This window comes from Mastacembelus armatus, chromosome 13, assembly GCF_900324485.2.
Source record: "Mastacembelus armatus chromosome 13, fMasArm1.2, whole genome shotgun sequence".
Classification (NCBI taxonomy): Eukaryota; Metazoa; Chordata; class Actinopteri; order Synbranchiformes; family Mastacembelidae; genus Mastacembelus; species Mastacembelus armatus.
The window spans coordinates 14,035,697-14,063,677 of record NC_046645.1 but is presented as its reverse complement, the minus strand read 5'-3'; the positions used below and the strand labels follow the sequence as shown (position 1 = coordinate 14,063,677).

The following is a 27,981-nucleotide window of genomic DNA, read 5'->3' as shown; positions in this document are numbered from 1 at the left end:
TGACCCTAAGCAAAAGCAGCAATGAGCGAGCGCAGCACATTTATTGAGAGATAAAACAATAAAGTCACAGAGCTAGTAGAAATGGGAACACGTCTGCTTTTGTGATATGATCCGCTGAATCCAAGGGATCGGGGCTATTTCTCTTCTTAATACAAACGTAGCTGAAATAAGAGCCTTAACTGAACAGAAACCAAAGTGTGGTTACAAAAATATCAAAATACTTTGAATAAAAAGTGCCTTAGTGTTAATATTACAAAACATACACTCAGCCATGAAGGGTTTTGCCACGATAACCATCGAACAGTGTGCCACATTACACAACATATGCAAATGTTTGTTTGTTTTTTTTGCTGATATTGCACTGAGGTGAGGTACAAGTGAAACAGCTATAGCTGAGGGATGCAAGGCGCATTTAGAGGACAAATAAAATAGCATCTTTATGGGAGAAGGCCTTCCTGTCAGAGTGACAGTCATACAGCCAGATACAATTTCTATAAGCCTTAATTAATAAAACATACTGATAGATTTTTTTATAACATTTGTTTTGTTTTTTTTTACAGCTGACAGCATTGAAGGTGCGTTCAAATGAAGTCTTATTTACTGTAGCAGACGGTCTCTGACACAGTGTGTTCCTGAGCCAGCAGGAAAAGGTGCTCCAGATGTTGCATTTACAGAAGCAGTGGAAACAGTAACAGTGAAGAAGAACTACCTACATCCTGTCAATCTTCCTTGCTATGCTCAATGCAATCTAAGTGATGGTTATTTAAGTTGCAGAGTGTTTGAAATGCAGTGTGAAATTTGAATGGCACACTAATGAAGAAGGTAATAGATATGTGGTCAAACTGGCACCCTGGTGATCCTGGAACAGTGTGAAATCCCTGCAGGAATTTTCGGTGTAAATTCACATCAGGAGTCAAGAAAAAAAAAAAAAAAAAAAAAAAAACAATAAAAAAAGAAATCCCTCCAGAATGTCTCTTTAAATTCAGCAGGCTCATATAATATTTGATATGCTCCATCTCCATTTTTTCACCATGATTCACTAAGCCGGACTGTTATTCTGACAATTTCCAGTCTGCTTTTTCCCCATGCTCAGGCTCTGGCTGAAAGCATGTGTTTGCTGATTCACTTGCGTCGACTGAAGATACTCTTCTTGCTGGTCGTTTTGTCTGCACTGCTGAGGCCGATGAGGAGCCGTGCCTTCTCATCTTCCTCCTGTTGCTGCAGGCTGTTGTCTGACTTCCCTTCAGACACCTTGCCCCGCAGGTCTGAGCCTGAAGCTGGCTTCAGACGCAGCTTCTCTTTGATCATCTAACAACAAGAGTGCAAAGTTAATTTTTTTCTGCCCCTAGCCATTCATAGTAACTGTAAATAAATCAAAACAAGTGAAAGCAAACTGAAGAAATAACTTTCATTTGCACAATCGACTCATTTCAAAAGACAGCAGACTATAGTCATGTAATATTTAAGAGCACACCCCATCAAGGCCTCTACCTTAAACAGCAGCTTACCTTTATGATGTGGTGAAATTTTGGTAAGAGAACTTGAAGTCAAATGTTGTGTACCTGTGCTACAAGTGCTTTCCGGCTGTCCCTTTTCACCGCCATGGCAAAGTCAAGCCACGTCCAGGTATTGTTATGGTATTCCAAACAGGGCAGAACCAGGTTCAGGTCCTTCCAGTCCACACTACTCTTTTCTCCCTAAGGAAGGCAGGTATTTCACAGGAAAACATTAGTAGACTAATGAAACTTTTAGATTGTCTTAAACAACGCTGGCATGTGAAGTGATGAGTCTGGGAGTAAGATCTAAACAAACTGAGAACAAGCTCTTAGACCTACGAGATGAACAGACTGGTGTACATGGGTCCATCACTATGAATAAGATCCACTGGTAATGAAAAATATGTATAGATAACCATAAGCACCAGAGGTCAGTACCCACCTTATAGCTGACACACAAGGGGACTTGGGGAATCTTGATATAGATGAAGGAGTTGTTCATAGCTGCTCGCTCCTTCATTTTATCAATGTCATCAACAGGATGCTGGTGGAAGAAAAGGGTAAAATGCTTTAGTGAAAAACAATAATAGCATAATAGTAGTTTCCATTACTGACTAACATTGCCAGTGATTTTATTCTGTGTACTGTGCCTCTAAAACAGCTAAAAGTAAAGTTTTTTCTTTTGCTAGTCATAGCAGTAAACAACCCAGAAAACATGAATACCTCTGGAGGTTTCCTGAACGACCTCCTGACCCCGGTAGTGCGATTCAGTCCCTGGGTGACACCTTTGCTGGGTCCCATAGCACCCATGGTGTCTTCTGATGTCTGCCGAGGCTTGACAGGGATACCTGTGACACAGACCATGTCAGCATCAGCACTGTGGCCTCTGGGTGACTCTGCACCCTAAACCTCACACTCCCACTGAGTCTGTCTTTCTCTCGCATACGCATATCTCGCGCACACACACACACACACACACACACACACACACACACACACCTCTCAAGGTCACATCCACAGTGTCAGAGTCTTTTAATAGTTCAGAGGGATGACACAACACAGTAATAGGTAATACAACACCATGCACACGTCTGGCAGTGAAAATGGAAACTATTATCGATCAGTTAGTTGGTATAGATTCCAAGCTGGTGGTGACACAGAGATTAGAGACAAAGTGCTTCTCATTTTACTGTAGTCATATTTCCACTATTGACAAGAACATACCAGTGGTAACCAATCTGAACTTATCCTCCTCATCAGTGACTTCCTCCTCCTCAACGTTTCGTCCTGGGAAAAAAAATCCCATCATTCTTTTGAAGAACTGGTACATCAGCTGGATGGTGAGAGGCACCACATTCACCTGATGACAAAAACAATTGTTATGGGAAAAATGTCTAATAAAACACAATCTACATGTTTCAAAGTGGTGAAGGATGATAATCCTCACCTCAAAGTGCTCCTTCACAGAAATTCCTCCCACAGGGGGGCGCACTTTACTGAAGATGCGCAAAGCAAACTGGCGTCCTGACTGGCAGTTACTCTGAGGACGAAGTACGACCTGTAGGATAAAAATGAATTTGATTTTACTTTCATTAGCAAGAGCTCTAGTGCCTGTCCCTGTAAAATCCCACTTCATGTCATTGTGAAAACAATGAACAGCACAAACAATTCCTGATATGAGCAGGGTATGGAAAACACTATAAGGCTTCAAGTGTAAATGTAATAACTCCTTGGTCAAGCATGCATTAATGAATCCTTAATTGTGCATGCACACACTGAATATGAAGCTGTGCAGAGCCACTGTGGGATCCCCTCTGGACAAACAAGATGGAGTCAACACAGACATCAAGGTCTTTTCACTGTTGTATACATACCCTCACACGCTGCACAGAGGAAACCAGGCAGAGAGTCATAAGCGTGCGTAAACACTGCATTTTACAATAGCTTAATACACAGTTGTGCTCATAAATTTACATACCCCTGGTACCACTTATTCAGAATTGGCCATTTTTTGGAAAATATAACTGGATATGCAGTGGATATATAACTGTGTCTGCTTTTTAAAATCATAATGACAATTACTAAAGATTACTACTTTATTATCAGACCTCTTCTCTTACAAAGAAAGGTTCTCTGTGTGATCTTTTAAAAATAGCCAGTGTTTCTCAAATTGTGCCAAAAGTATGTAAATTTATGAGCACATCTGAACAATAAGTGGCCACTTTATTAGATACACCTGTAAACTTTAATACAATTCATTGCAACAGCACAATTTTCCTCAGCACAGCTTTCAAAAAGATGTTTGTCATTGGTGTAATTACAATTGTAAAGGGGCAGCGACAAAATGCAGACAGAGAAATGTCTGAAAAATCTAAGTAGCCAAATATGAACTGAATTACCTTGTATGCTGCATTGGGCAGCAGGTTGTTCATTGTGAACCATCCAAGCTCCAAAAGATGCTCTGCTGTGTCATCGGACTTGTTCAGCTGTGGGGACAAAAGTATTCAGAGGGTTTAACATTTATCATCCCGCATTGAATAAGAATAACATTAGACAATCAGGAATAAAAAAAAAAAATCTAATCCCACTGACTTGAGTCTAAACTGTGTGGCTGTCTAAACTCCACAATGTTGTAGCTGTGCCTACCTTGCTGTACATGAATCTCTTCAGCTCCAGTTCAGCGATACCAAGCTGTCCGTCCTCTTCAGTCAAACACCAGCGGGCCTGGGCAAAGTAGATCTCTGTTCTCCTCACCACACTCACATCCTCTGGGGGCTTCCGCAGCTCCAGCTTATTTGCTCGCTGCAACTGGAAGTCTTTGAAACACCTGGATAGGAAGAGGATATATTTATTTTACCAGTGTGCCACGTTTTGTCAATACCAGGCATATGTCAGTGCTGAGACCTGATGAGAATGTTGAGCTCTTCACTCTTCATCTGCATGTCATTTTTCTCTTGGTTTAGCTGGTTCTGCAGTCTTGCGTTGATCTCCATCAATTCTTCAATGCTCAGTTCCTCGGTTTGTGCCTGTTACATGATAAATCACAAATTTACCCATTTGTTTTGCTTATTCACATTTTTTCTTCCAAATGCAGAAATGTCACTCTCTTGAAAACATCACAGACAAAGCACTCTCATTATTTAACCTACCAATGTTAACATATACTTCCAGAAATAAGTATATGTTAACGGTCCATCTGAAGAAGTAATACTTCTTCAGATGGACCGTTAACATATACTTACATCTGAAGAAGTATTACTTCTTCAGATGTCCCTTACCCAGTCCCTTACCCAGAGTGAATTCTACCTGGGTAAGAGACTGTTTCACTCACCCTGATGTTGGAGTAGATCTGTTTCTCAAGACGTCTAATCTGAGCAAGATGCTGCCTGACTGCCTCCTGCAGGTGTAAGATGCTGCTGCGTTGCTCCTCTGGGTTACTAGAAATTTCCAGCTGGAAACGCACTCTCTGTTTTTTTTCACTGTGCTCCTGGACATGCCAGAAGATTTAAAATGATAGGATAGTCAAAGATGAATCAGTGGTAGAGACATGATAATCTTGTGGGAATCTGGACCATTAGGCAGTTGACGTTGCAGCCTACCTTGCGTCTGGGCTCCACGTGTAGCAGCAGGTTATTGACTATGTCCAGGATCATGGCATACTGAACAGGGTTAGTGGATATCTCAAGATCATGGTGAATGAGGGTGAAGGTATCTACTGCCCCTGGACAAATAGTAAAGTAACACCCTTTAAAGCTCAAACACAGCTACTTAGGGAAAATTATAATCACATTGCCATTATTTGTACATGATTTACAAGCATGTGGTATGGAATATCACACTGCAAAAACATGATGCATTTCTTCCTTAACTGTGTGCAGCTGCAAGATACACAGTCTCTATGTATACATACCAGCCTGCTTTTTCAGCAGGTCTTCCTTCTCATGGTTATTCCTCAGCTCTGGTGGTTTGATCTGTGTGGCCAGCTCTGGGTTGATGTCATGACTGTAGCTGATGTAGTGCATTCGGCAGCTACAACGCGATATGATACGCTGCACTTGCTGTGCCTCATTCACTTGGGCGGGCTGATTCCAGTCTAAAGTTATAGGAAAAGAAAACTGGTTGTAATAATAGTTCAGTAAATTGGAATCAATGTATTGGTATATACTCAAAATAATTAATATGCCAAGGACATTGTAAGGCATCAAAGACACAATGGTATTTATTTACTGTATTTTTTAACATACAGTGCACAAGACCAGTTATTTGTACATTCAGGCAGGTATTTAACAGCTGTAGAGGCAGCGTGGTGTGTTCTGCATAATATGTGGTAAGGAAAAATAATTAGTTTACGGCAAGGAGCGCCACACCTGTAGTGGTGCTAACCATTCCTCCCACAGCCTGGCCACTCTCCATCAGTTCCAGCACAGAGTCCAGGTTACGCTGCCTGTGTTCCTCTATGTTTTTCACCTGAACACATCATAATACAGTAAGAAACAAATCGCATGGGTGAATTACTGTAAAGGCTCAGTGCTGGTATAGTATAATTGGTTTTGAAACAGTGTCATACCATTCGAAAATCAATAACTTCCTCCCTATGATATTTTTACTTTATTAAACCACCTAGAAATTTACTAAAGCTCTCATTCTCATCCCTTCATAAAATATTAGATTAAAAAAAACAAAACTTTTATCTCTATTTAATATAAGTCAAAAGGACATGTTAACGTTTGAAAGAATTTTTTTAGTATAACAAACAAAGGGAAAGCTTTGCACTCATTCAGGGGTAAAATGGGAAATTAAAATTCCAATTCAGGCACTGAAGTGACTGTTTAATAATAAAGGACATTAAATAAATATGGGCTAACACATTAAAGAATGCACGACTGTATATCAGCACACTTGCCTTCCTTAGAACATATACTAATTTGAGCCAGTTTAAAGACACATTCTGTCCCATCCAAGCCTGCAAAACGTGTGAGAGCTGTGCATACCTCCAGCCACAACTGCCTGTCCTCATGCTCAGACGGGTTGGGCTCCATGGTAGCAAAGTACTGCATGCCATCCAGCAGACAGGTCCATGTGGTTTTCTGCTTCAGGGTGTCATTATACCAGGCTGGGTGGTGCTCACACTGCAGCAGCTGAGCCTTTGCGGCAGACACCAGTACACAGCCTGCTGTCTCTGTGCCACGCAGCATCATCTGGGTCAACAGAAACAGTGAAGGACTGAAACATTAGGCCACTCAGAAAAATCAAACTGCATTCCTTAAAGTAGGTCTGGGTCAAAATATCAATCCTCAAAGATAGAAACTTTTTAAGAATTTTTCAGTTCATCCAGAGAGTGACAAGGTTTCATCAGGTTTTACTAGATGTTGTAGTCACAATACTGGATTTTTCCGTAGCTGAGCATATTATCCTTAACTGGGAATTTACAGGAACTTTACACAACACGGAAACGCAACGCATGGAAAAATAAACATGTAAAACACAAAGGTGCTTTGTCAGGTACCTGACAGTTGACCAACTCAATAAACCAGTTGCGGTTATAAACATCATCGGTCTGACAGGCTGCAATACCACACAGCTGGTCACTGACACCCGCGTCCTCCTCTGAAAACACCACAAACTTGTCTGTTTCCTCAATTAGTTTCTGGAGCATTGATGTTCCTATAGAACAAATGAGAAGAGTAAGAAATGAACAGATATTAAAAGACTCTATTTTAAAAATCTTATTCAAACAATATCCTCACCTTCATTTTGACTTTTTTCTGTTCGACTGACAGTGGGCATAGTTGACATGGGAGGGGCTGTGGTGGGAGAGTAGCTGGAAGGAGAGCGTTTGAGCTTCTTTGTCTGTAGCTGTGTGTCGATCCTCAGACCCTTTAGAGCTTCAGTGGAGAGATTTCGCTTCAGGACAGATGCCTTTTTGTAACCGTCGTACAGCCCAAATGCTATGTTTCTGTTAGTGGTGGTCCAGGAAGCACGGAGGTCCACCAGGTGTAGTTTGTGAGTGTAAGATGTATTAGTCTCATCCTTCGGGTTTACCTCCTATCAAAAATATTAAAAGGATCTCAATTATTATTCAATTGACAGTGACAAACAGGCCTGCACTCCAGCAGCTCTGGGCTCTTACCTCCTCCATGTGATTGCTCTGGCGCTGGTAGCTCAGGGAGGACAGGCTGAGCAGGTGAGTCTTATTCACTTGAGTGTTGATCTGGTGGTCAGCCGTTTCGTCCCAGGTGGACGCCATCAGGTGAACTGTCACCTGAGATAGCTCACTAACCATCTGAGTCACATTCCATTCAGAGATCAGCCTCCTCATCACAGTACCAGCTGAGATAGAGACATGCACCCACATCAAAAATAATCAGACTACTCCATGTACGGTTGGGAGACTAAATAAAGCTGTCTTTATGTATGAGGTTTTTTTTTTCTTGGATGGTATCATGCTAAAGTCTGTACCTTGTGGAATTAGTCTCTGCACCCCTCGAGTGAACACGTGGCCTTTGTTGCACTCCACTTGGATACCTCTCTGCTGGGCAAATGAAGCCCAGTAATGCACCTGAAAGAGAAAGAAATTTGCACAAGTGACAGATAAAGTAACCAGGGGACCTCTTATTAACTGATATGTCAGAAATACATACTACATTGCTCAAATGACAGCAGATGTAAATTTCTTTGTAAAAAATTTGAAGCAGATTTTTAGCCAGAGAGCAGTACAAAAAAAACCAAAAAAAAAACATTACTTGTAGTTGTGGGAAGGCAGCTGTGTACGACATCTGTTTATAGTGCTGACCCAGCTTTTTGCGCACGGGCCTGAGGCTGTGGAAGAGTTTTCCTCTGCAAATTGGACGAGATACACTCGTCCAGGTGGCCCAGAAGTTCTGCATCCAGCGTAGAGTGCTGCTGTACAGCAGGATTCTGGGCTGGGATAGTTCTCCAAAGAAAAAGACAAAAATGTAAGTAGAACTTCTCGTACTGTGTGCAGCAGGCAAAGGATATATTTAAGACTTAAGAAGTTTTTTCATAAACTGAATTTATTGCTTTTACACCTTTTTAAGAATTGCAGATACTCACATACCTGTGCCACAATGCTGGTTAAGGTCCATGGTGATGGAGAGGTTCAGGTTCTCAGAGCGGAAGGCTCTGTAGGAGTCATGAGGTTGTCCTGAGGTCACGTCTGCAACATTCTCTGCACAGCAGAGCATTACAGCATGGTGGTCATGGGGGTTGCCATGGCAAAGCCATTGGAGGTCAAGGGTCATACACAGGTTGGGCAGGTGTAAAAAACAGATATCATCATACCTGGTATAGAAAAAAGACATTGGTATCATAAATAATTCATATTTATAGGTTACTACTAATTTTACCTCTAATGTTTTCCACTTACTTTGATGCAGTCCTGACATTTACATCCAAGTCCCCTTTAAAAACAAACTGTCCTGGGTTCCAGTCAAAGTTTAGCTTATTCCACTCCCAGTGCAGGTTTTCTGTAGTGTTGTAAGGGTCCTGTAAAAATATAAGCAAAGCCTTATGATACAATTTCAAAGCCTTATCTATGTATGGTATCATGTACATCTGTTACACAAAAACTAAAACATCAAAAATTGTTTAAAAAAAACAAAAACAAAAAAAAAAACAAAAAAACTGTGTGCAACCTAAAAGACACAATTTGATTATCATTGACAAGAAAAAATATTTAGTCGAATGTACTACACTACTGTGGTGATTGTTACATTATTACAGCTTTTTTACATTTTTACCTCTGTAGCTAGCTGATGCAGATTGGCCTGTTCAATGTCCATGACCCAGCGTCCATGGAGCAGCAGGCGACTTTTGTCCCACCAGGTCAGAGTAGGTGAGGGATCAACAGTGGGTTTGGTTAGTAGGTCAATGGACTGCCCAATCAATGTCCAGGCAGGGTCCCAACATGGCCCCCAGACAATTGTGTAGAGAAATATGTTAGCTGCAAAAAGAGATTATAAGAATTTTATTGTGAGGCATTCATTTTAAAACGTTGAACCTCACATTACAGAACATTAGGACTGTAATATTAGGTACATTTTTTTTTTGTTATTGTGTTGCATATGGGATATTCAGTATTTGTTTCTATCTCTACTCAATGCCTTTTCTGCTTTTATTTTGTGTTTTGCTCACAAGTGGACACTGTTCAAAAGATGGGACATGTCAGGTATGCAGAAGAGCTGGATATAGACCATGGGATATTCAGGGAAACTGAACATCTATATATACAGACAGGATTGTGGAGAATTGTTCTGAGGCAAAACTATTATATTCATAACTCACATTTGAAATCATAGTAGAACTTCAGAGGTGGCATATTCCTATTGACTGTCACATCTCCCCATGGTGGACCAAGAGGTACAATCTCTTTGCGATGAGCTCTGGCCTGTCCATCCTGCTCTGTCCCAATCAGACGCCCTGACAGTTCCCAGTCTCGGATCTCAAACAGGTAGCGAGGGTAGTCCCGAATCCTCACTAGCACAAAGCAATGACAGCATGAAAATTAGTCATTTTTGTGTACACTGTGTCAAGGCTAAACTTTAAGGCCTTTGTTGTTTTTTTTACATGTTAATTCTTAGTTACCCAAAAATGCAGCCAGTTTAAACTTGACTGCACGGCACCACTGGACCACCAGAGGGAGTCCATCTCTGGGGAAGGGACTGATCCCATCAATGTCCCTCAGCTGCTCTTTCACCCTCTCAGGCCCATGAAGAGACTGATCAGCCAGGGTCACCAACTCCAAGTCTGACACAGTCCATGTAAGTAGAGACTTCCTCATGGGTGTGTTTGCATAGAGGCGCCGTGAACGCTGGATATAGATCTCTATGTGTTTTTTCTCCAATGAACTATAAAGCTCTTCTATCTTTCTCGCAGGCAGAAGTTCTCCATGCTGCTTTCGCAAATCTGCCACCTTCTTATCCAGAAGCTGCAGGCGCTTTGCGCTTTCTTTACTCTCATCTTTCATCAGCTCATAGTTGTCTCGCAGTTTGATTTCAAAGACATCATCAAGGAAGACAAAAGAGAACTGGCTAATTTTAAATACGAGGTCAGGAGGCAGACGTTCGATGGCAGAGGCCTGGCTTGGGGAGCGATGTAGAGTCTTAAGCCACTTTTGCACACTAATGGTCATGTCAAAGGTGTTAGAGAAATTGTACTGGTAGGGGAATTCCACTGCCAGTGATGGGCAAGTGAGAACCCAGACACGATTGTGAGGAGTGGTGAGGAAGGAGAAATTGTCTCTGTGCAGCTGCATCTCAGTTAGCTCGTCATGTGTCTCCAGATCTAGGCCTTTAAATGTGACTATGTTGTTGCCATCAAAGTTGAAGATCACTGAAGGGGAGCGTAAGTGCATGGAACCCACATGCTTTGAGATGGAGAGGGCTTCTGTGTGCAGGAGAATATAGTTATGCTCACTAACATGGGCTGTTAAACGAGTACAGCCCAGTTCAACTCGCACACACAACCCTCTACTCTGACCTGAAGCACTTTCACTTCCGCTCTCTGTCAGCTTGACAGGGCTGTCCTCTCCTTTCTTTCCATAAAGCATACACCAACAAGCCTGAGCTTCCGTCGTGTGCTGATATAAAACCATGTGATCTGATGGCGTCCAATCAACAGTGAGGTCCTCTTCACACTGAACCTGAAATAACCACACAAAATCTGAATATTGCAGAGTATCTGTGCACTATTTAAAAATGTAATACTTTTTAAGAACATTTGAAGGCCTTGACAAAGGATTTTAATGCCCTTCCACATCAGGTCTATGGTATAGATGAATCAGCTAACCCAATGTCAGGATTTACAGACATTACAATGAGTGGATGAAATCCATTATTAGTTTTAGTGGGAAAATCACCTCCCTTACCCTTTTAACATTAGGAATGGATAAGAGAACGCAAATGCTGGTTTCCCGAATACTGAAATGGTCTTCAAAAGTACTTTTTAAATAACATAGCTGTATTTGCACACAAAGTCTGGTAATTTTTCCTTAAATGCATATCTTTGTGCTGCAATCACCATTTCCATAAGTTGACATGTGGCATATGCTCGCCATTGACTCTGGGCTAAGCTCAAAACAGATAACATTGTCCAAATTCTAGCTAAGACTTTGATTCTTCCCTGAAGAGCCCTGAGGCTGTCTTTAGCTTAGCATAATCAGCAAATGATTACCATCAGTAAATAATGGCTTTCTGAATCTTGCTACCATCGGGAAAAAATGTGAGAGCAAGTGGCAGCCTGTGTACAACTGAGATGAATGTCAACAAACTGAAGGAAAAGAAAACAACAGACCGAGTGTGAAGAATAAGCTTAATATTTAAAAATGTAACATTAAAGTTGGTGACGTCTGATTAATCTGCATCATCTCAAAATTTGAACAACCATTTCTAATTAAAATTATGACTATTTATTATTTAGGATTCACTATCACTATCAACACAAAAATTCAATACAGAGAAATAAAACTTATCACATGCTGATTACCTGTAAGGTGTGGGTGGTGATATGGTAAGAGAAGGCTATGGCGGTGACTTTGAGCAAAGGGTTAGTAGTTTGTGAAGCAGGGCAGCATGTTTCCATGTTCTCCATGAGCATTTTGACCACAGACAAGCTAACACCCTGAAGAGACAGCCTGGAACTCTCAGCAGAGCTCAGGACTCCGACAGTGTCCATCCGCAAAGACATGGCTCCTAAAGAGAACAAGTAAACAAAGAATGAGGGGATGATAGACCAACAGAGCAGAGAACTGTGTTTATCTTATGGTCTTTGGCACCACAACATAATGAAGATGCATGCAAATGGGTATTTCTAAAAGTAAAAGGTCTGTTCATGCCATCTCTTTGGACCGGTTTTAAAATGTATTATCACAATACTTTTGGCCATTTGTTTTCTTTAATCTAACAAACGTATCTGTTATTGTTTATGGTGTAGGACAAGACAGCAGAGGTCTAGGGCTAAATGGGCCCCTGCAAAGTACAATATTGCAGCATACATCATTACGATGAGAGTTCTTACCTGCCAGATTAGAGACTGTGAACATATTAACATCCTCTAGACAACAGTCCAGTTTGAACAGCAGGCGCAGCTGTGAGGTGGACATGGACTGTGCAGTTTCATCAGCAGGGGGAGACACTGTGGCCACATCTGACAGCGGTGGCCCAGTGTCAGGAGGAACACAGATGAGGGACAGCAGGCGAGACAGACAAAGTGCACATGTCTCTGAAAACTCCACCTGAAGCCCTTTCAGACTGGACTCCACGCTCAGGCTCGGAGACTGGCTACTTGACTCCACGTGGGGTCGGTTGAAACTCCCCTGATGGAAGGACAGAATAAAAGTCATAGAACTTCAGCAACCAACTATGCCAATAAATATTGACTTGCTAAAAAATATTTTTTTCTTTGTTGCCTCTTATAAAGGAAATTTCTTGGTACAAAGAATGTTCAGATGTGTTTTGCACTGGAAACAAAATAAGGAAATCAAAATCTTTTTTTCTTTTCTTTTTATACAAATCACTCTGAGCTGTGTGCCCTTGAAATCTGGGTGACTATATCTTTTTAAAGTACAAACAGGAATCCAAGTAATTATTAAATATACTAAAACAAGTTTCTAAAATCTCTCAAACAATTTGTGTTCCTACCTGGAGACTAAGGGAGTCTACAACTAGTGCTTCGCCCCACACATGTTTACCCGGAGGGTGGGGTGCTTGCTGGATATGAGACCCCTGACCCACTCTCCACCAGAAGTTGTCCATGGACATCGAGGCACGCTGGTGCACATTCTGGGACTCTGGGTTCTCTTTGTCAACTTTAATGTCAAGGAGATGCTGCAGTTCTACAGACATGAAAAACATTTCAGTAATAATACAGAAATGTGTTGCAGTATAGTAATGTAAGTCATTCTGAATAAAAAGCTGTTAACGGTAAAAAGTATGTAAGTAAGTTAATGGTTAATGTGTAACACTGAAAAGGGCACTTTATGAAAGGGCCTTATCTAATCTAGTTTGCTAAATTTGAAAAAGACTGACCAAACAATTGCCCAGGGAAGAAAAACCAAGACTTACTTAAGAAAATGTGTTGTTTCAGTAACACAGGATTGCATATGATGTAAAACAGCATTAAGGGCTGCTGCTCATCACATGGTTTTTGAAGTTAAATATATTTCTCTCTGTAGATCCCATATGTGCAGTATGTGAAAGACACTATTCAGTACCTGCATTGGCAGACAGAAAGCCTAGAGCAAAAGGCGTCGTGTCTCCCAGCTGAACAGACACATTAACATTGGAAATAGAGGAGGTAATCATCACAGGAGCATCCAGGTGAGGGAGGTGTCTAAAGAAATGGACAGTGGCCAAATAATTTAATGGACTACACAACACAATAAGGTCATGAAAAAACAACACAGAATGAGTGAGGCAAACAAAAAACGAATGGAGAGGACTGGATACTAGATTATTATTTTCTCTGTAGTGGGAGATTGTAAGAAAAGTGGTGAAATCACAAGGACAAAAACAGATTCACAGGTTACAATTCTCCCAATATGAGTATGAAATGACATAAAGCAATCTAAACTTTTAAGTTTGGCATTTGCAACTTGCCTTTTTCTATGTGCTGCCTTTCTGTGGATTAGCTGTTCCCAAGGAAACAGACTGAACCAAGGGGAGAACTCCTGGTGACGGTAGTGGATGATACATGTGTTGATTGTGAATGACCCTGAGATGTCAATTGATGTCACCTAAATGTGCAAGAAATAAAAGAAAAAGTAAAACATTGTGAAGTCTTTATCAGGCTATGTGACCATCAAGCACCATCTTTACCTGCAGGGCTATCTTCAGAGTGTTCACACAAAGGATTCTTTGCCTACTTTGAGAGAGGAGAAGTCCATCTGTCAACGAAAACAAACGGAGACAAACACAAAAACAAGAGCATGTTATTCACAGCTTTTTCCTTCATCCAACTCTCTCTGCATTGTCTGGTGTCCAGCTATCTACACACCCTCTAGAAGGAGCTCCAGGCTGCTCTGGGGAAAGCTCAGCTCAGGAGTAAAGCTTTTCAGAGGAAGCTGTTCACTGTCATGTCCATAGCAGACCTTTAAAGACTTTAGAGTCCAGTTCAGGTGCCTGTAGAGACAAGGAAAATGTTTTAGTCAATATATAATTTAATGGAGAAAAATCTGTGCAAAACAATAACCGCATGCAGCTGACGGTGAAATGCTGACTCACCTTTTCTGACTGTGCATGGACAGAGTTATATTTGTATTATCGAATTCCACATTGACCTCATGAGGAACCAACTGATGAAACCATTCCACAGCTTCAGTTTGGATAAACTCGGTGCCTTCACATTCTGAAAGGAGATGGTATTAACACTATTCAGTCGGAATGATATGTAACTAGTATTAGCTAAAATATCAGGACTGCTGCAGCTTATTTAAAGAGTATACTACTCTATATTAAACTTATTAGTTTATTTAAAACATCAGCTATCTGAAAGGACATTTGTTCATTGTTCAAACTGTGCCTGCTAATATAAGGTATCCTGGAAATTAGGTTCAAAAGTTACTTTTACTTTTTCATTCAGTTGTTTAGTGGCACAAACGGACCTGCTGATATACGAAAAAAAAAAATGCTAATGACAGACACAGACACACACTTTAAGTCAATTTGAAATTGACTTGAAATGATGTTATCATATTTTAAAATCTTTAATATGTATCTATAACATATGTCTAACATATAACATATGTCTGCAACAGAACAACACCTACAATAGGTGTAATACAAATTTGCTACCTTTTAGATGGTACTGTAGGCTGACAAAAGCAAAGCATGATATCCTCAACTCTTTAAATATCTGCTGGTGTCTATGAGTACACTATGTGAGAGACTCTTGCATCATATCTTCCGTGGAAACTTTAATCTGTCACCAAACAGCATTTGCTGACACTGTAAATTGAACATTCCAAAACTGAAGGATCATTGCCATGCCTAGTTTGTAAAATGATTGTAATACTCATTTTGTTACTTCAGAGACTGTACTGTGAGTTTGCTCACCTGATGTATCATGAATGCTCTTTGAGGGAGACAGGGTGAGCAGGGGTTGGCTGAGGAGCAGTCCTTCATGCAGCTCTGCTATAAAGGTCCTCACAGTGAGGTATAGGCAACCTGGCTTCATGTCTGGTAGGCTTACATCCCCAGACAGCAACAGGCTCAGAGCCACTTCAGCCAAACATATGTCCTACAATGGGAAGCATGTTAGTCACACATGCACACAAACACACAAAAACAAGTTCCTATTTTAGTCACAATAATGCACTGACCATTTGACTGCTTTTGAGAACTTTACTGCTCAGCTGCCCGACTGAGAAGTCCCACGCCAACCTACAAAAAATATAAAAGTGTATGTATAGCATTTTCCCTGTTCTTACAATTCTTGTCAATTACATCAATTCTAGACAGAAACAACAAACAGATATAAAGACATAGTTACCTTTTACTCTGATGGTCAAGCAACAAAGTGATGCCTGTGACAGTCATGTGCCATAAAGACTCTGACAGTGCGAGGTTCAGCACCATCACATTGATTGAGCTGATATGAAACGACAGCAACTGGGAACATAAAACAATAAATTACAGTGTCTAAAATTTTATTTAGCTGAAGACTGATGAAGAGTGAAGCTCCTTACTTGTGACAGAAAACGGAGCATTGTGGGACTGACTGAAATCCTTCCTGACTTTTTTCCATGGCTCTTCTTTACCAGTTGACCCAGTGGTGCATGTAAGTCAAACCTAACTCGGGTTTCACCCACACATAATGCCAAGTATCTCCTGAAACACACGCACACACAATGAATGTCTTAAATATAGGAATAAGTATGCTGTATGTTAGAGTTTTGCATCTCTTGAACTGTTGAAAAATTTGATCACGGATTATCCTACCGACAAAATTTCAACACTTACGGCAGATCCTGGTTTAGAAGTTTACTTGAAATCCATATTCTGTCAATTTCCTGCCGTAACGAAAAGTCACCATTATGGTATAGCATGTCAAAAAGATATCTTTGATATATTATAGGACAGTGAACAAACCATTTAAGATTATTACTGATCCAGACATGTACTGCTGACACAAGAGTGGCTGGACTGCATGAGCTCACTTCATATGTCACGTAAACAGAGAGTGTGTCTTACCAGAATATGCTGGGGGTGAAACTGGATACTAACTCCTTGGACAGAAAACAGCCCTACTGATTTGATCTTTAGATCAGCATTTAGTGCAGTCTGGAAGAACCGCACAGCCAGAGTGCATATGAGCCATCTAGAAATGCAAGGCAAAAGCAGAAATCTTAGCTCTTGGGCATAATTATTCCTGAAATAAAGAAAATCAGAGAAGATCGAGAAGAAACATCTAAGACAAATCTAGTAAACTGTACATGAGTGTTGTCTACAATCATAAATACTGTAGAAACTATGGAAGACAAACATTTCATACCTGAAAACGAGACATAACAACACAATCCCAAGGAGCAGAGTTAGAAGGAAGAATATCAGCAGGAGAGACATTGTCCTAAAGTTGTTCACACCCAAATCTTGGACATGGGTTTGGTTGCTCCTCTAGTTGCTATCAGCTGCTGCAAAAGAGGAAGACAGGCACTGCAGTTTAACACACCGTACAATCAAAGCCAGATCTGGCTGCTTGAAAACACTGGTCCTTTCACGTTGCCTGTTACCGTAACTGACCGGTGCAACATTTTCTATGCAAATTCACAAACGTAAATTTCTGTTTTTCAGCAGGCTAACGGTAACAGCTAGCATCACAGCGCTAACACCGCTAATTAACTAACGTGTAGTTACTCACCCAACATTAAACTTTACCGCTCAGTGTGTGTATGTGTGTGTGTGTGTGTGTGTAACAACTCTGCTCACACGTACTCACTGCTAACCCGCCTGCAGTGCCAGGACTCATGTCCAAAGGGTAGTTGTTAGCGTTAGCCCAAACCGAGCATTAAACAGTTATTTGCCGCCGCGCCGCCCAAAAAGCGGTGGCAAATCTGTGCTAACAGCGTAGCATGCTAACGGCCCGACTAGCTCAGCTGCGAGACAGCGTCAGTGTTTGGGGAAGTGGCTGCTCGGGCGATAGACGTCTCTGGCTTCCGTCAGCTCCGGTTAATCATCGAGCTTACTTACCCGGACACAGCCAGGGCGTCTGTGCTCTGCTGCACAGCATAATGCTGAAATGAGCATGTGACAGATAACTGTGTGGGAGAGTCAACATTACTGTTCATTTGACTGTGACAGTGGGAAAGGAGGTGACCATGCAAATATTCATTTTAACACACACACACACTAAACTGAACACAGAAGACAATACATGGAACCGCTTTACAAAGTTAGAGACAAGGTTTATTTCAAGCAGAAGAGCGACCTTTTGCTGTCTTAACCAGGACAAGACACGATCACACTATTGCTATTACATGAATTTATATGCCAACAGGCTGCTCTCTGATATCCTATTTAACACAAATGCCACAGCATGTAGTCCAAAAGGTTGCACCCCAATACTGGATTTCTAACCTGCTCCTGCAGAGCCACACAGTTAAAAGCTCAAGGGAGACTGCCATGTATTTGGGATGGTAGTTTGATTAGCTGCAAAAACATGAAAAGTTTTTCTGTTCTATTTTACTAGAGTATCAGCAATAGTGCATGTTTACTTCATACTGTGGTCCTATGTTGAACTCTATAATTAAGATCTTTATTATTTTGATTTATATTGATCACTCACATTGCACTGTGGTCTAAATGAGGTAAATTTTTACCACAAATTCAGGAGAAGAATAGTTTCATTAAATCTATTTTCCCCCCAAATTTCTGTGTTATTGATAGGAATGATATTAATTGGACAAATTATATTAAGTGGTCCTTTTACAAAGTAGTGTCAATGCAAATGCACAGCATGGCATGCTCCCAAAGGCAAACACATCTCCCAAAGCCTGTCCAAGAATGGCTGAGTTGAAAAAGATTTACACTAATTTACACAACGGGTGTGCATCATCCCATCACCATGTGAACTAATAAGACTTTGATGGTGCACAGTTTTCCAGATGTTCATCTTATGCAGCAGCTTTCTGTCTGTTGTGCTTGGCAAACCACTCGTTGCTTTTATCTTCAGCCATAGCCTGCAAACAAGTTTAAAGGCATAAAGAGCACAGATTGTGAATACTGAACACATGTTACATATTTAATGTAGAAAGTAAAATGTTGGAGAAACACCAACCTTATCAAGCAAGTCATTTCCTTTGGGGTCCAGCTTGGACAATTGCCTGAAAGCCTCATCTCCTACAAAGCAAATCTCATGGCCATCCTAAAACAATTAATATGCAGTTAATGTTTCAATTCTAACTGAACTCATTTCACATGATTACAACATTATTTAGATAATGAACTTACTGGGTCAGCCAAAATAACCACTTCTACTGTAGCCTTTCCAGGAGTGTCCAGACTGACTAATGGAGTGAGAATTTTCTGATTTTCCCTTTTCATCAAAGCTTCAAGATCAGGCAGCTGAGGAATGTAAATAATGTATGTTATATTTATGATGATAATCAATAATGATGAATGATGTTTCTGCAGTGTTAACAAACAATTCTGAAAGAAAAAAGAACAATATTTTACTTGTTCCCGTGGGCATGAAAATGCCATTCTCCCAAACGCTGTTCCATGATCTACTGCCCCACCAATATCATGAAGCTCCAGTTTGCACTGCACAAACAGAAAAAAATATATAAAAGGCATACACAGTAAAATACAGTCCTGAGCCATTTACACACAAAAATACATAAACATTATAACAGTATAACAATATCTGACTCTGAAAATTCTAAGCCTGTACTGATATTTTTTTTGGGTTGACAGTTGACTCACTTGTGTGTCTGCAAATCCCATTAGCACTGTTTTCTTTTCCTCATTCCTTTCCATCACTTTCATTCCCAAGAGGGTAGCCCAGTAGTGGGTCGATCTCTGGAGGTCTGACACAGCGAGACAAACCTTCTGCACAGGGTCTGAAAACAAATCATCACAGGTTAGAGGCCACATGATCACTAATGCTGATAAAACCATTACACAGTGCTTGACACCTATAAAGAAAGAAGTACTCTAACGTTTTCAAAAGACAGAAATGAAACCAGACACACACCATTGGGAGGCTGCTCTTCATCCATCAGGTAGAAAGGATAACCTCCTGGAGCGTGGGTCAGATACAGGGCTTCTCCCACCTTAGTAAGAGGCCATCCTTGGTGTTTAGCGTTGCTGACCGCTTGGCTCGACTGCAGAGTGAGCCCCTAAAGTCAACACAGGGAAGACAATATATGTTTTCAAGGCTATTGTGACATGTATACGCTGTTGTCTTCTGAGCAGCAATAAGTCTTCACCCACCAAGAAGTCATTGCCAAGCTGATACTCTCCCACGCCATAATTGTATGTCAGTTCAGTCACAAAATGGTCATCCTCTGGACCAAAGCCAACCATTGTCTTGCTCCATTTCCCATCGTAGGGCCTGAATGGATGTAGGATGAGGGCAATGGTCAATATTAAGATATTAACAGCTCTGCATAACACCCAGCTCTGAGTACAAAGTCCAGTTTATTTATAATAGCTACCCGTTACATGTTGCTTTGCAGCCTTCCTCAAACTCTTCATGGCGTAAAACCTCACATAGAAGAGATGAGACAATCAGCATTGATCATGAATTATTAAAAGAACGGAGTTTCACTTATGACAGAAAACAAATGAGCTACGTAAAGTTACGCAACATTGACTGAGGTTAGCCGATCGGCATCAACAGACGCTGATCAATGAGCAGAAAGTCGGAAAAATACCTTCATGCCCAGAACATCTCGGTAAAACTTGGCTGTTTGGGCCCTGTCACCAACTTTGAAAACAAAATGCAGCGCCCGTCTCACAGCCATGATCCTGACAGGTCCTGTCTGTACTGACGACTGTGCGGGGCGCGATTAAACGTCCTTGATGATCGATTTTTCTGTCGATGAAAAGAAAATACGCTGACAAAAAGGGTATATATATATATATATATTAAAATAATATTATGAACAAACAGCATATATATATATTCAAGTGCAACTAAAACTCTTAGATTTCAGACTAGCTGCTATTAATTAAAGCGTTTCTATATAATTAAGAACAACCACCGTTTATCGCTCAACTCTAGTGGTCTCACCCAATCGCGTTTCTTCTTCTTCTTCTTGTGTTGTTTGTTGTTTTGAATTAGCGCCACTCACTGAGCTGGAATATGGACATCCACTGAGTTCAAGGAAACTTTATCTTTTTTTAAAATCTTATCTTGTTTTAGTAAATCTAGTATCGTTTTTCTTCACTTCATAACAATTACTTCATAATATTCTATCTATATATGTATATTAATTTCTAAAGTTATTTATAGATGTAACCATTTCTTTCTCTTTGTTCCTTATAAGCTTCACATGTTAACATAACATGTTGTACAGTTTCATTTTAACAACATTTTTAACAGAGTCCTGTTGGATGTTTGCCCCTTCTATATAATGAATTGTTTAACCTAGTATGGCCAACTCTCAGTCCTGTAATAATTAATTCCTCTTCTCTGTTTCCAGTCATTATGTGTTATCTTCAGACTTCTTTTTGAATTCTATATACATGTCTCCTCCTCATCCCACTGTTCCTGCCAGATCTCCTTTACTTACTCAATACCTACATTAAACTGGATTCATAGAAATTTAACCATGATTCATTTCTTTTCTAGTTTCCATAAAGCAACTTGCATTTCATTTAATATGTTTTGTTTTTATTCTGATTTGGACACTTGTAACAGCAGACGAATTATCCAAACAGACAACACCCATACTTACATTTTTAATTTTTATCCATTTTATCGCCACCATCTCACCCAATGACACCTATCGCATTCTCTCGCGAGATTATCAGTTCAGCATCACCTTTGTTAACATAGGGAAATCGTAAAATGGGATTATGTTTTTGTGCTACATCGCCAACCGGTTGAATTATCAGTGACAACCAATGAAGCAGATTCATTCCAGAGGTGTGACTGCAGTAGCAGCTGTGGTACACAGGGTGGCGCTAAGTGGGTTAGGTAGTGTTAGTGCGCAGTTGCTTTCGCGCAAGAGAAAAAGAAACGGGAAAAACATGGCAGCGTGCGTGAGACGTGTGGTAAACGCTGTAGTTACAAAGACAAGCGGTGCTGTGCTGGAGCAGAAGCGCTATGTGCGCGGACTGAGGAGGACACCTGTCAGGGTGCTGGTTCCCGATCACCACACGGACAAAGTCATAAAACCGCCGCCGCCGCAGCAGCTTGAGCCATCACAGCGGCCTGTCAGGAGGAGGGGGGAGGAGACGGCGGAGCGCCGTGAAAACAGCGAGTGTGTGAAGGCGAGGAGTGAAGGGAGGTCAGGCTCTGACGCTCTGCGCGCTGTCACAGAGCAGGATCCCATGGGTGCGGTGCGTTTCGAGAGGGCTTTTCCTGGAGATAAACGACTGGCGTGAGTTTGCCCACATGAAGGCAGCAGTCACACCGCTGGCGTTCAAAGGAAACTATCTCTGATTGGTTAATCATTTGGAAAACAGTGGAGGGTTGTGTTGGCCCCTGGTCACCCTGCCATACATGACAGCTCCATAATTTCCATAGGCACCCAACCAGCACCCTAACACTGAGATTAGTTTATGGATCAGTTGGCTGTTTGTCAGATTAAATAATTGATCATCCTCTAGGGGATTAAGTTATTACTTTATTTGTCCCACAGTGGGGAAATTTACACAGCATGATAAGGCACAAGCTAAAAAAAATAAGAGCAGAATAGAAAAAAATAAGGGTTTTACAATAAAAATATATTAAAAATAGAAAAATATATATACAAAATGAAAATGGACAATATTGCAGTCTGGTATATTGTATATTTCCAAGTCTTTACAGGTTTTTACAGTCTGTAGGTGATAGCCACAGAAACAAAGGACCTGATATGTCACATCTGTACAGGAACAACACAATTATATTATCACCACCTTTACCAGCTACATCAAAATGATACTTGCACATTAATGCAACAGTAATAATAAACAGTAACAGTAATAATAACACTGCCTGTGTACTCTGTTGCTACAACTGCCTCTCCTCCAATTTCTCCTGCAGGAGGTTAGTGAGCGTAGCTCGTTCCCGAACGTTTCGGGAGCACCAGGGGAAAATCCTCCTGGAGGGCAGGCGTCTGATCTGTGACGCCCTGGATGCTGGTGCCAACCCACAGATGGTGTTTTTCAGTATGGTGGATCGGCTCAGAGAGTTGCCCTTAGACAAGCTGAAGAGGGCCACATTAGTCAAAGTCAAGTTTGAGGACATCAAGATCTGGTCTGACCTTGTGGCCCCACAAGGGGTAATAGGTAACTGTTCAATATTTAGCTTTGGTTTATTATGAAGCATTAAAGCCCAGTGTGATTGCTGTAGTCTGTTTCTTCCTCTGCAGCCATATTTTCTCGACCGGACCCCTCACGGCTCAACTTCCTAAACAGAGGTCATTCTTTGCCATTGTCCCTGATATGTGACAACATCCGAGACCCTGGCAACCTTGGGACAATGCTGCGATGTGCTGCTGCAGCTGGGTGTCATAACGTACTGCTCACCAAGGGTATGCTCGTGTTATCAATTACAGGTGGGAAAAACAGCTCTTGAAAATGACTTTGTTTCATTGCTTGTGGTTTTTCTTTATTTTTCTCATTGACAGGTTGCGTTGATGCTTGGGAGCCTAAAGTTCTGCGTGCAGCAATGGGCGCCCACTTCCGCCTTCCCATCTATCCCAGCCTGGACTGGGATGACATCGAAAATCATCTCCCTAAATCCGTGACTACCCATGTAGCTGACAGCAGCTGTGGCATTGACAGAAGTAGAGAAATGGAAGATTCAGAAGTGATAGCGTCCCACAAACCCTCCAAAGCAGGAGAGTATGGCTGGGTCCGCACAAAGCCCAATCGCAGTAACATACGCTATGAGGAATATGATTCTGAGTCCGACTCAGAGTCTGAAAATGAGGGACTTTCACTCCCTAGAGTGGACACCATGCTGTACCATGAGAGATGGGCTCAGAGTCCCACGGCTCTTGTGATTGGTGGAGAGACACATGGACTGAGTGTAGAAGCAGTGCAGCTGGCTGAGAAAACCGCAGGTCACAGGCTCTTTATACCTGTCGTTCCGGATGTGGACAGCTTGAATTCAGCCATGGCAGCAAGTATCCTTTTATTTGAGGGCAGGAAACAGCTGTTAAAAATAATGCAAACATCCGAAAAGAAAAGGAATTCTAAAGTTGAGAGACAGTTTTCATAATATCCAGTGTAAATATGAGAACATGTGCAAATGTCATCAAATGTCCTTACCACAGTGTGAAAAGAATAAGTTAAAATGTAGCATACACCCTGTCTTGCTTATAATAAAACAGAATTTCAATCAGGGATATTTGAGGTGTTGGTTTGAATTAATGTCAGATTAATTTATGCCAAGTGTATATTTACTCATGCAGCTAACAATTGTTTTATTTATTGAATTATTCATTAATTGATTCTCATTCACTTCCCTTGGTTGATGATTTCCGCTATAAAATGTCAGAAAATAGTTAAAGCTGGTCATTAGAATTTCTTAGAACCTAAGGATGTTTAAAGTTCTGTCCAATTATCAACACAAAACCAAATGATTTTCAGTGTACTACCAAAGATGGGAAATACAAGCAGCAAATTGTCACACTGGAAAAGCTGCAATCATGTGTTTGCCATTTCGTTTGAAACATTAAATTTATTAAAATCATTTGTTTTCTTTGACTAACCAAGCAATCAACCAATCAGATTGTTTCAGATCTTTACATTAGTTTAAAAATTACATAATTTTAATATGGGAGATGCTAGAGGACTGTATGAAATTGACTGTGGAAGTGTTGGGGTTTTGAATCTTTCATTTGATTTTATAGAAAATCCAGTATTAGTATCCATATCCAGTATTAATATATTTGTTGGACTCTCACATTAAGAAAGAAAATTGCAACTCCTGTCTCAAAACAGTGTGTGTGGTAAATAGTGAGAAATACAGCAACTTTCTAATTTGAGAAAAATAAGCTTCCAATAACACCCTGTTCAGATCTATATAATAGTTTGTTTTATTTATGGCTTCACTGAAACATGACAGCACATTTGTGGAAGAGGCCCAAAAGTTTGAATTTAGGGAAAGCACATAGGGCACATTACTACAGTGTGTGAGGATGTTTTAATAAACCTCTTAAGCTTTGGTTTTAAGGGGAAATTTTTAGAGACTGATTTGAGAGAAATCTCAATGACTTAAAACTGCTTCTTTGAAAGTATTTTCTAATATGTTTTGTGCATTATAGGTGATAGTTTCTCTCCCTTGCTGTGTGGGTTTAATCTCATGGTGCTGCAACTTCTACATCGATCCGAGGCATTCACTTCAGATTGGTTGAATGTGATGAATGTTACAATGTCAGACCTTGTGTTCAAGGTGCATATTCAGACAGATACTAAATGTCTGAATAATGGCAAATGTCATATTTTACCTTTTTACCACACACATAAGTCTACATTTTTTTGAGGTACTAATGAAAACTCTTATCAATCCAGCATGAGCAAAAGTTAAGACCCTCCTTTAGATAGATGCATGCAATTGAGGCATATTTATTTTAAAAAAGGAAAAGACTTGATATCTGCAGCCAGTGTCTATTCAAATAGACTTCACGGTACAGAGTGTGAGATCACCTTTAGTTTGCACATGAACAAAATATCCATATTAGCTCTTAAATTAAAGGTAACATCTTGAGTCTTACTGGAGTAAAAAAAAACAAAGAAACATGCATGGTATGTATTTTACATATTCAAGAGCTAACTTTATTGAGACAACTTAACAGGAACAGAGCTTTGTGCTTGCCAGTGAATTTTTTAATGGGCGTGAGAAGCCATGACTCAAGTAAAAGAAGATAGGGATTTTACACATTCAGCATTTCTCAAATGCCATTTTTGTGCCTTCAGAAACAACTAGGGCTTTTCATTAGGGGACCTTCACGGAAAATCCTCATAATGACACAGATGAGAACCATCCATTGACAACTGGCTAGAGATGACTTTAACTCACATCATAACACAGACAACAAGACACAGGGCTTTTAAAACATCAGTCATTGGTCTGTTACAAGCAAGTATAACGTGATCTTTACTGTGTGCGCACCTATCACGTTTTTTTTTTTTTCCCTTTAAATAGGGCCATAAAGGTGTACAGCTACATCCAACTGAAGTTTAGCACATTTAAAGTGTACATGTGAATTAGAAATTACATTTTATTTGTTCTCAGCATTGTTCAGAAACCAAAAGTAATAAGAAATCTTGCAGAGAAAATGCAAAGAAAGCCAAAAAAAAAAAAAAAAAAATCTGTTGAATAAGTAGGTCCTTTGGGTAATTACCTTTTTTCCCTCTATTTAGAAATGCTATTGTGTGAACAAACGACAACAAAAACAAACAAAAAACAAAAAAAAAAAATCAGAATCTCTGTATATATTAGTGTAGGGACTATAGTCAATGCAAGGCACCACAGGAGAAAGAGAGGACTCCATGAAAAGAGGAACATGTCTAAAAAAAAAATGTTAAAATGTCAGTAAAAAGGGAGACATCTCTCTAACAGTCAGGGACAAGTGGGAGAGACTGTGGGAGGCTGGGTAGAGTGAGGGGCGTAGCAACAGGTCAGGGTTCGATGATGGAGTGGGTCCCAAATATTATGTCCAATTTACATTTGGACTTCCTCTTTAGATGGGGTCTGGTTTGAGCTTTTCAGCCAGGAAGTCGCTGACAAATTGCTCCACTACAGCTGGCGTGATCTCCTCAACGTCACGAACGTACTTGGCACGGGCCGACATGTCCAGGATAGTGAGCAGAGGAGCCGCTTCTGGGAGGTTAGTGTAGTCTCGCAGGGAGTCACTCATGTCGTCCTGGGGTGAAGAAAAATAAAATACAGTGGTTGGTGTGATGTTGCAGCATGTTCAAGCTGTACACTTGTCACATTCATTTTTCACACCAGAGCTTCTATTTATTTATAGATATTTGTTGGAAAGTCAACAATCGGTCAAAAGTGGGGATTGCCTTGCTCACAAGTAAAACATAAAAAGGAAGAATCTACATTTATATCGTCCCATCATCTCTCCATGTTCGCATTGCTCTTGAATTAGCGGACATGTTTCACTCTACGGACACTCTACAGCGGCTCAGCAGTTCAGACTTGCGTTTGACTAGGACACTAAGGCAGAATCCTTTAGTTGAACTAAGCCACTTTTAGATTACCCCATACACTTCATAACTGCCTTGCACAATCTCTGTTAATGCACACTTCATGAAAGAGAATATGCAACTGCCTTCGTTCTGCTGTCTTCCTGCAGGCAGCCTTTCCAGAGAGACCAGAGAGCTTGTGCTTAGTCACACATCCTGCTGTGTGGAGAGAGGAAGGAACTAGGCGGGGGTCCAACAACATCCCAGCTTTTCCCAAAGCTCACTCACATCAGATATGTCCTATCACACAGCATTTGAATGTGGGCTGGAGAGTGAGCAGTGCACAGACTTGTGAAGGAATATGTTAAAAAAGAAAACAAAAAAAAAAAACAACAGATCGCTGCTATAGGTGTAGTAGCAATTCCAGTTTTATATATTTGCAGTCATTCTAAAAGAGGGCTTCGCCAATGTTCTGCCTGAGGCTTGATGTCACCTTTCACCCTTTCACAAGTCAGTTACAACCCCTGTAGCCCTAGGGAACACATGACTCACTGCCAGTCAGACATTCAGCAACTTTCAAACAAGCTTGAAAGGGCCATTAATTATTGAGATTCAATAAGGAACCACACTGTTTCGTAATTCTGCTTTACTTACAGCCAGGACTGCTTCTGGAACTGGCATTTCTGCTCTGACAGAGAACCATTATTCCTGTCACACATTTTCTCTAAATCAAATAGATCTCATGTGTTATGTTTTGTAAGGTCACACGGTTCTCTCATTTAAATGTGCACAGCTACTATCATTTAAAACATTTTCTCTTCCTCGTGACAGCGTGACCTGATTTCCCCTCAGCTTAGTTTGCTGGCTCAGAGGGAGACTTGCAAAGATTAAAGATCAGTTTCATATGGAAAAGATTATGTTGAAAAGGCAGGACTAACAAGAAAGGGCCAGAGGGTGGCACTGCAACAAAGAGTTGGACTCCTCATAGAAGCAGTGATTCTGATGTTACTGACAGTAACTGATTTATGTGCCAGTGTGAGTTTCGTCAAAACAAAGGCAAAGATAAAGCGACTGGATAGATTTCCTGCTAAGAAATAACACTCAAGGATATCCTCCTTTCAGCCTCTGTTGTGTCTTCCCTTATCAGAAAATCCACAGCTTTTCTTGCT

General features: G+C 40.7%; 4 protein-coding genes across 9 annotated transcripts in view; 1 reads left to right on the top strand and 3 right to left on the bottom strand.

Moving 5' to 3' along the window:
* Positions 1-22: 22 nt before the first annotated feature.
* On the bottom strand, positions 23-17,764 carry LOC113125589 (protein KIAA0100). 4 transcript variants are annotated; one of them, XM_026299132.1, is made up of 40 exons: positions 17,444-17,764; positions 17,004-17,142; positions 16,703-16,829; positions 16,472-16,521; positions 16,198-16,339; positions 16,002-16,120; positions 15,832-15,892; positions 15,566-15,749; positions 14,735-14,858; positions 14,508-14,632; positions 14,330-14,397; positions 14,111-14,247; positions 13,726-13,844; positions 13,154-13,347; positions 12,531-12,828; positions 12,000-12,205; positions 10,101-11,157; positions 9,801-9,992; positions 9,257-9,459; positions 8,884-9,002; positions 8,575-8,798; positions 8,240-8,430; positions 7,956-8,055; positions 7,627-7,826; positions 7,244-7,541; positions 7,003-7,160; positions 6,488-6,694; positions 5,864-5,963; positions 5,407-5,589; positions 5,096-5,217; positions 4,828-4,983; positions 4,401-4,522; positions 4,143-4,323; positions 3,896-3,982; positions 2,944-3,054; positions 2,721-2,856; positions 2,220-2,344; positions 1,939-2,040; positions 1,563-1,697; positions 23-1,308 (listed from the first exon to the last, which is right to left on the bottom strand). In XM_026299132.1, the coding sequence occupies exons 2-40, from the start codon at positions 17,072-17,074 to the stop codon at positions 1,123-1,125; spliced, it is 6,720 nt and encodes a 2,239-aa protein (XP_026154917.1). In that variant the 5' UTR covers positions 17,075-17,142; positions 17,444-17,764; the 3' UTR covers positions 23-1,122. The 4 variants fall into 4 exon arrangements, with proteins under 4 accessions (XP_026154917.1, XP_026154915.1, XP_026154916.1 ...); XM_026299130.1 differs by having other exon boundaries at positions 1,123-1,308; positions 17,438-17,764; XM_026299131.1 differs by having other exon boundaries at positions 1,123-1,308; positions 17,004-17,139.
* Positions 17,765-17,889: 125 nt separating this feature from the next.
* glod4 (glyoxalase domain containing 4) lies at positions 17,890-20,761 on the bottom strand. Of its 2 annotated transcripts, none has more exons than XM_026299137.1 (10): positions 20,716-20,761; positions 20,386-20,546; positions 20,167-20,216; positions 19,943-20,063; positions 19,704-19,848; positions 19,433-19,569; positions 19,184-19,270; positions 18,959-19,072; positions 18,786-18,872; positions 17,890-18,687 (listed from the first exon to the last, which is right to left on the bottom strand). In XM_026299137.1, the coding sequence occupies exons 2-10, from the start codon at positions 20,473-20,475 to the stop codon at positions 18,622-18,624; spliced, it is 897 nt and encodes a 298-aa protein (XP_026154922.1). In that variant the 5' UTR covers positions 20,476-20,546; positions 20,716-20,761; the 3' UTR covers positions 17,890-18,621. The 2 variants fall into 2 exon arrangements, with proteins under 2 accessions (XP_026154922.1, XP_026154923.1); XM_026299138.1 differs by having other exon boundaries at positions 20,745-20,759.
* Positions 20,762-21,697: 936 nt separating this feature from the next.
* mrm3a (mitochondrial rRNA methyltransferase 3a) lies at positions 21,698-24,362 on the top strand. The gene is made up of 4 exons (XM_026299133.1): positions 21,698-22,059; positions 22,707-22,951; positions 23,035-23,196; positions 23,293-24,362. Exons 1-4 carry the CDS (start codon positions 21,707-21,709, stop codon positions 23,886-23,888), a joined length of 1,356 nt encoding a protein of 451 aa, XP_026154918.1. The 5' UTR covers positions 21,698-21,706; the 3' UTR covers positions 23,889-24,362.
* A 1,055-nt stretch (positions 24,363-25,417) lies between these two features.
* Positions 25,418-27,981, bottom strand: part of nxn (nucleoredoxin) — a 49,954-nt gene continuing 47,390 nt past the window's right edge. For both annotated transcript variants that reach the window (XM_026299136.1, XM_026299134.1), the window contains exon 8: positions 25,418-26,538. In XM_026299136.1, the coding sequence (XP_026154921.1) occupies positions 26,356-26,538 (183 nt within the window). In that variant the 3' untranslated portion in view covers positions 25,418-26,355. The remainder of the gene's footprint in view (positions 26,539-27,981) is intronic.

What these genes read in the sequence shown, in the direction of transcription:
- LOC113125589 (XM_026299132.1), bottom strand. Translation starts at nt 17,074, where the DNA reads ATGTCTCTCCTGCTGATATTCTTCCTTCTAACTCTGCTCCTTGGGATT. An exon ending in CTTGACCATCAGAGTAAAAG is followed by an intron (nt 15,893 to 16,001) that starts GTAACTATGTCT and finishes TATTTTTTGTAG; the next exon opens with GTTGGCGTGGGACTTCTCAG. An exon ending in CTTTCTGTCTGCCAATGCAG is followed by an intron (nt 13,348 to 13,725) that starts GTACTGAATAGT and finishes TCATGTCTGTAG; the next exon opens with AACTGCAGCATCTCCTTGAC.
- glod4 (XM_026299137.1), bottom strand. Translation starts at nt 20,475, where the DNA reads ATGGCTGTGAGACGGGCGCTGCATTTTGTTTTCAAAGTTGGTGACAGG. An exon ending in GAGATGTTCTGGGCATGAAG is followed by an intron (nt 20,217 to 20,385) that starts GTATTTTTCCGA and finishes CTTCTATGTGAG; the next exon opens with GTTTTACGCCATGAAGAGTT. An exon ending in AGCTTGGCAATGACTTCTTG is followed by an intron (nt 19,849 to 19,942) that starts GTGGGTGAAGAC and finishes TGTTGACTTTAG; the next exon opens with GGGCTCACTCTGCAGTCGAG.
- mrm3a (XM_026299133.1), top strand. Translation starts at nt 21,707, where the DNA reads ATGGCAGCGTGCGTGAGACGTGTGGTAAACGCTGTAGTTACAAAGACA. An exon ending in GGCCCCACAAGGGGTAATAG is followed by an intron (nt 22,952 to 23,034) that starts GTAACTGTTCAA and finishes CTTCCTCTGCAG; the next exon opens with CCATATTTTCTCGACCGGAC. An exon ending in TAACGTACTGCTCACCAAGG is followed by an intron (nt 23,197 to 23,292) that starts GTATGCTCGTGT and finishes TCTCATTGACAG; the next exon opens with GTTGCGTTGATGCTTGGGAG.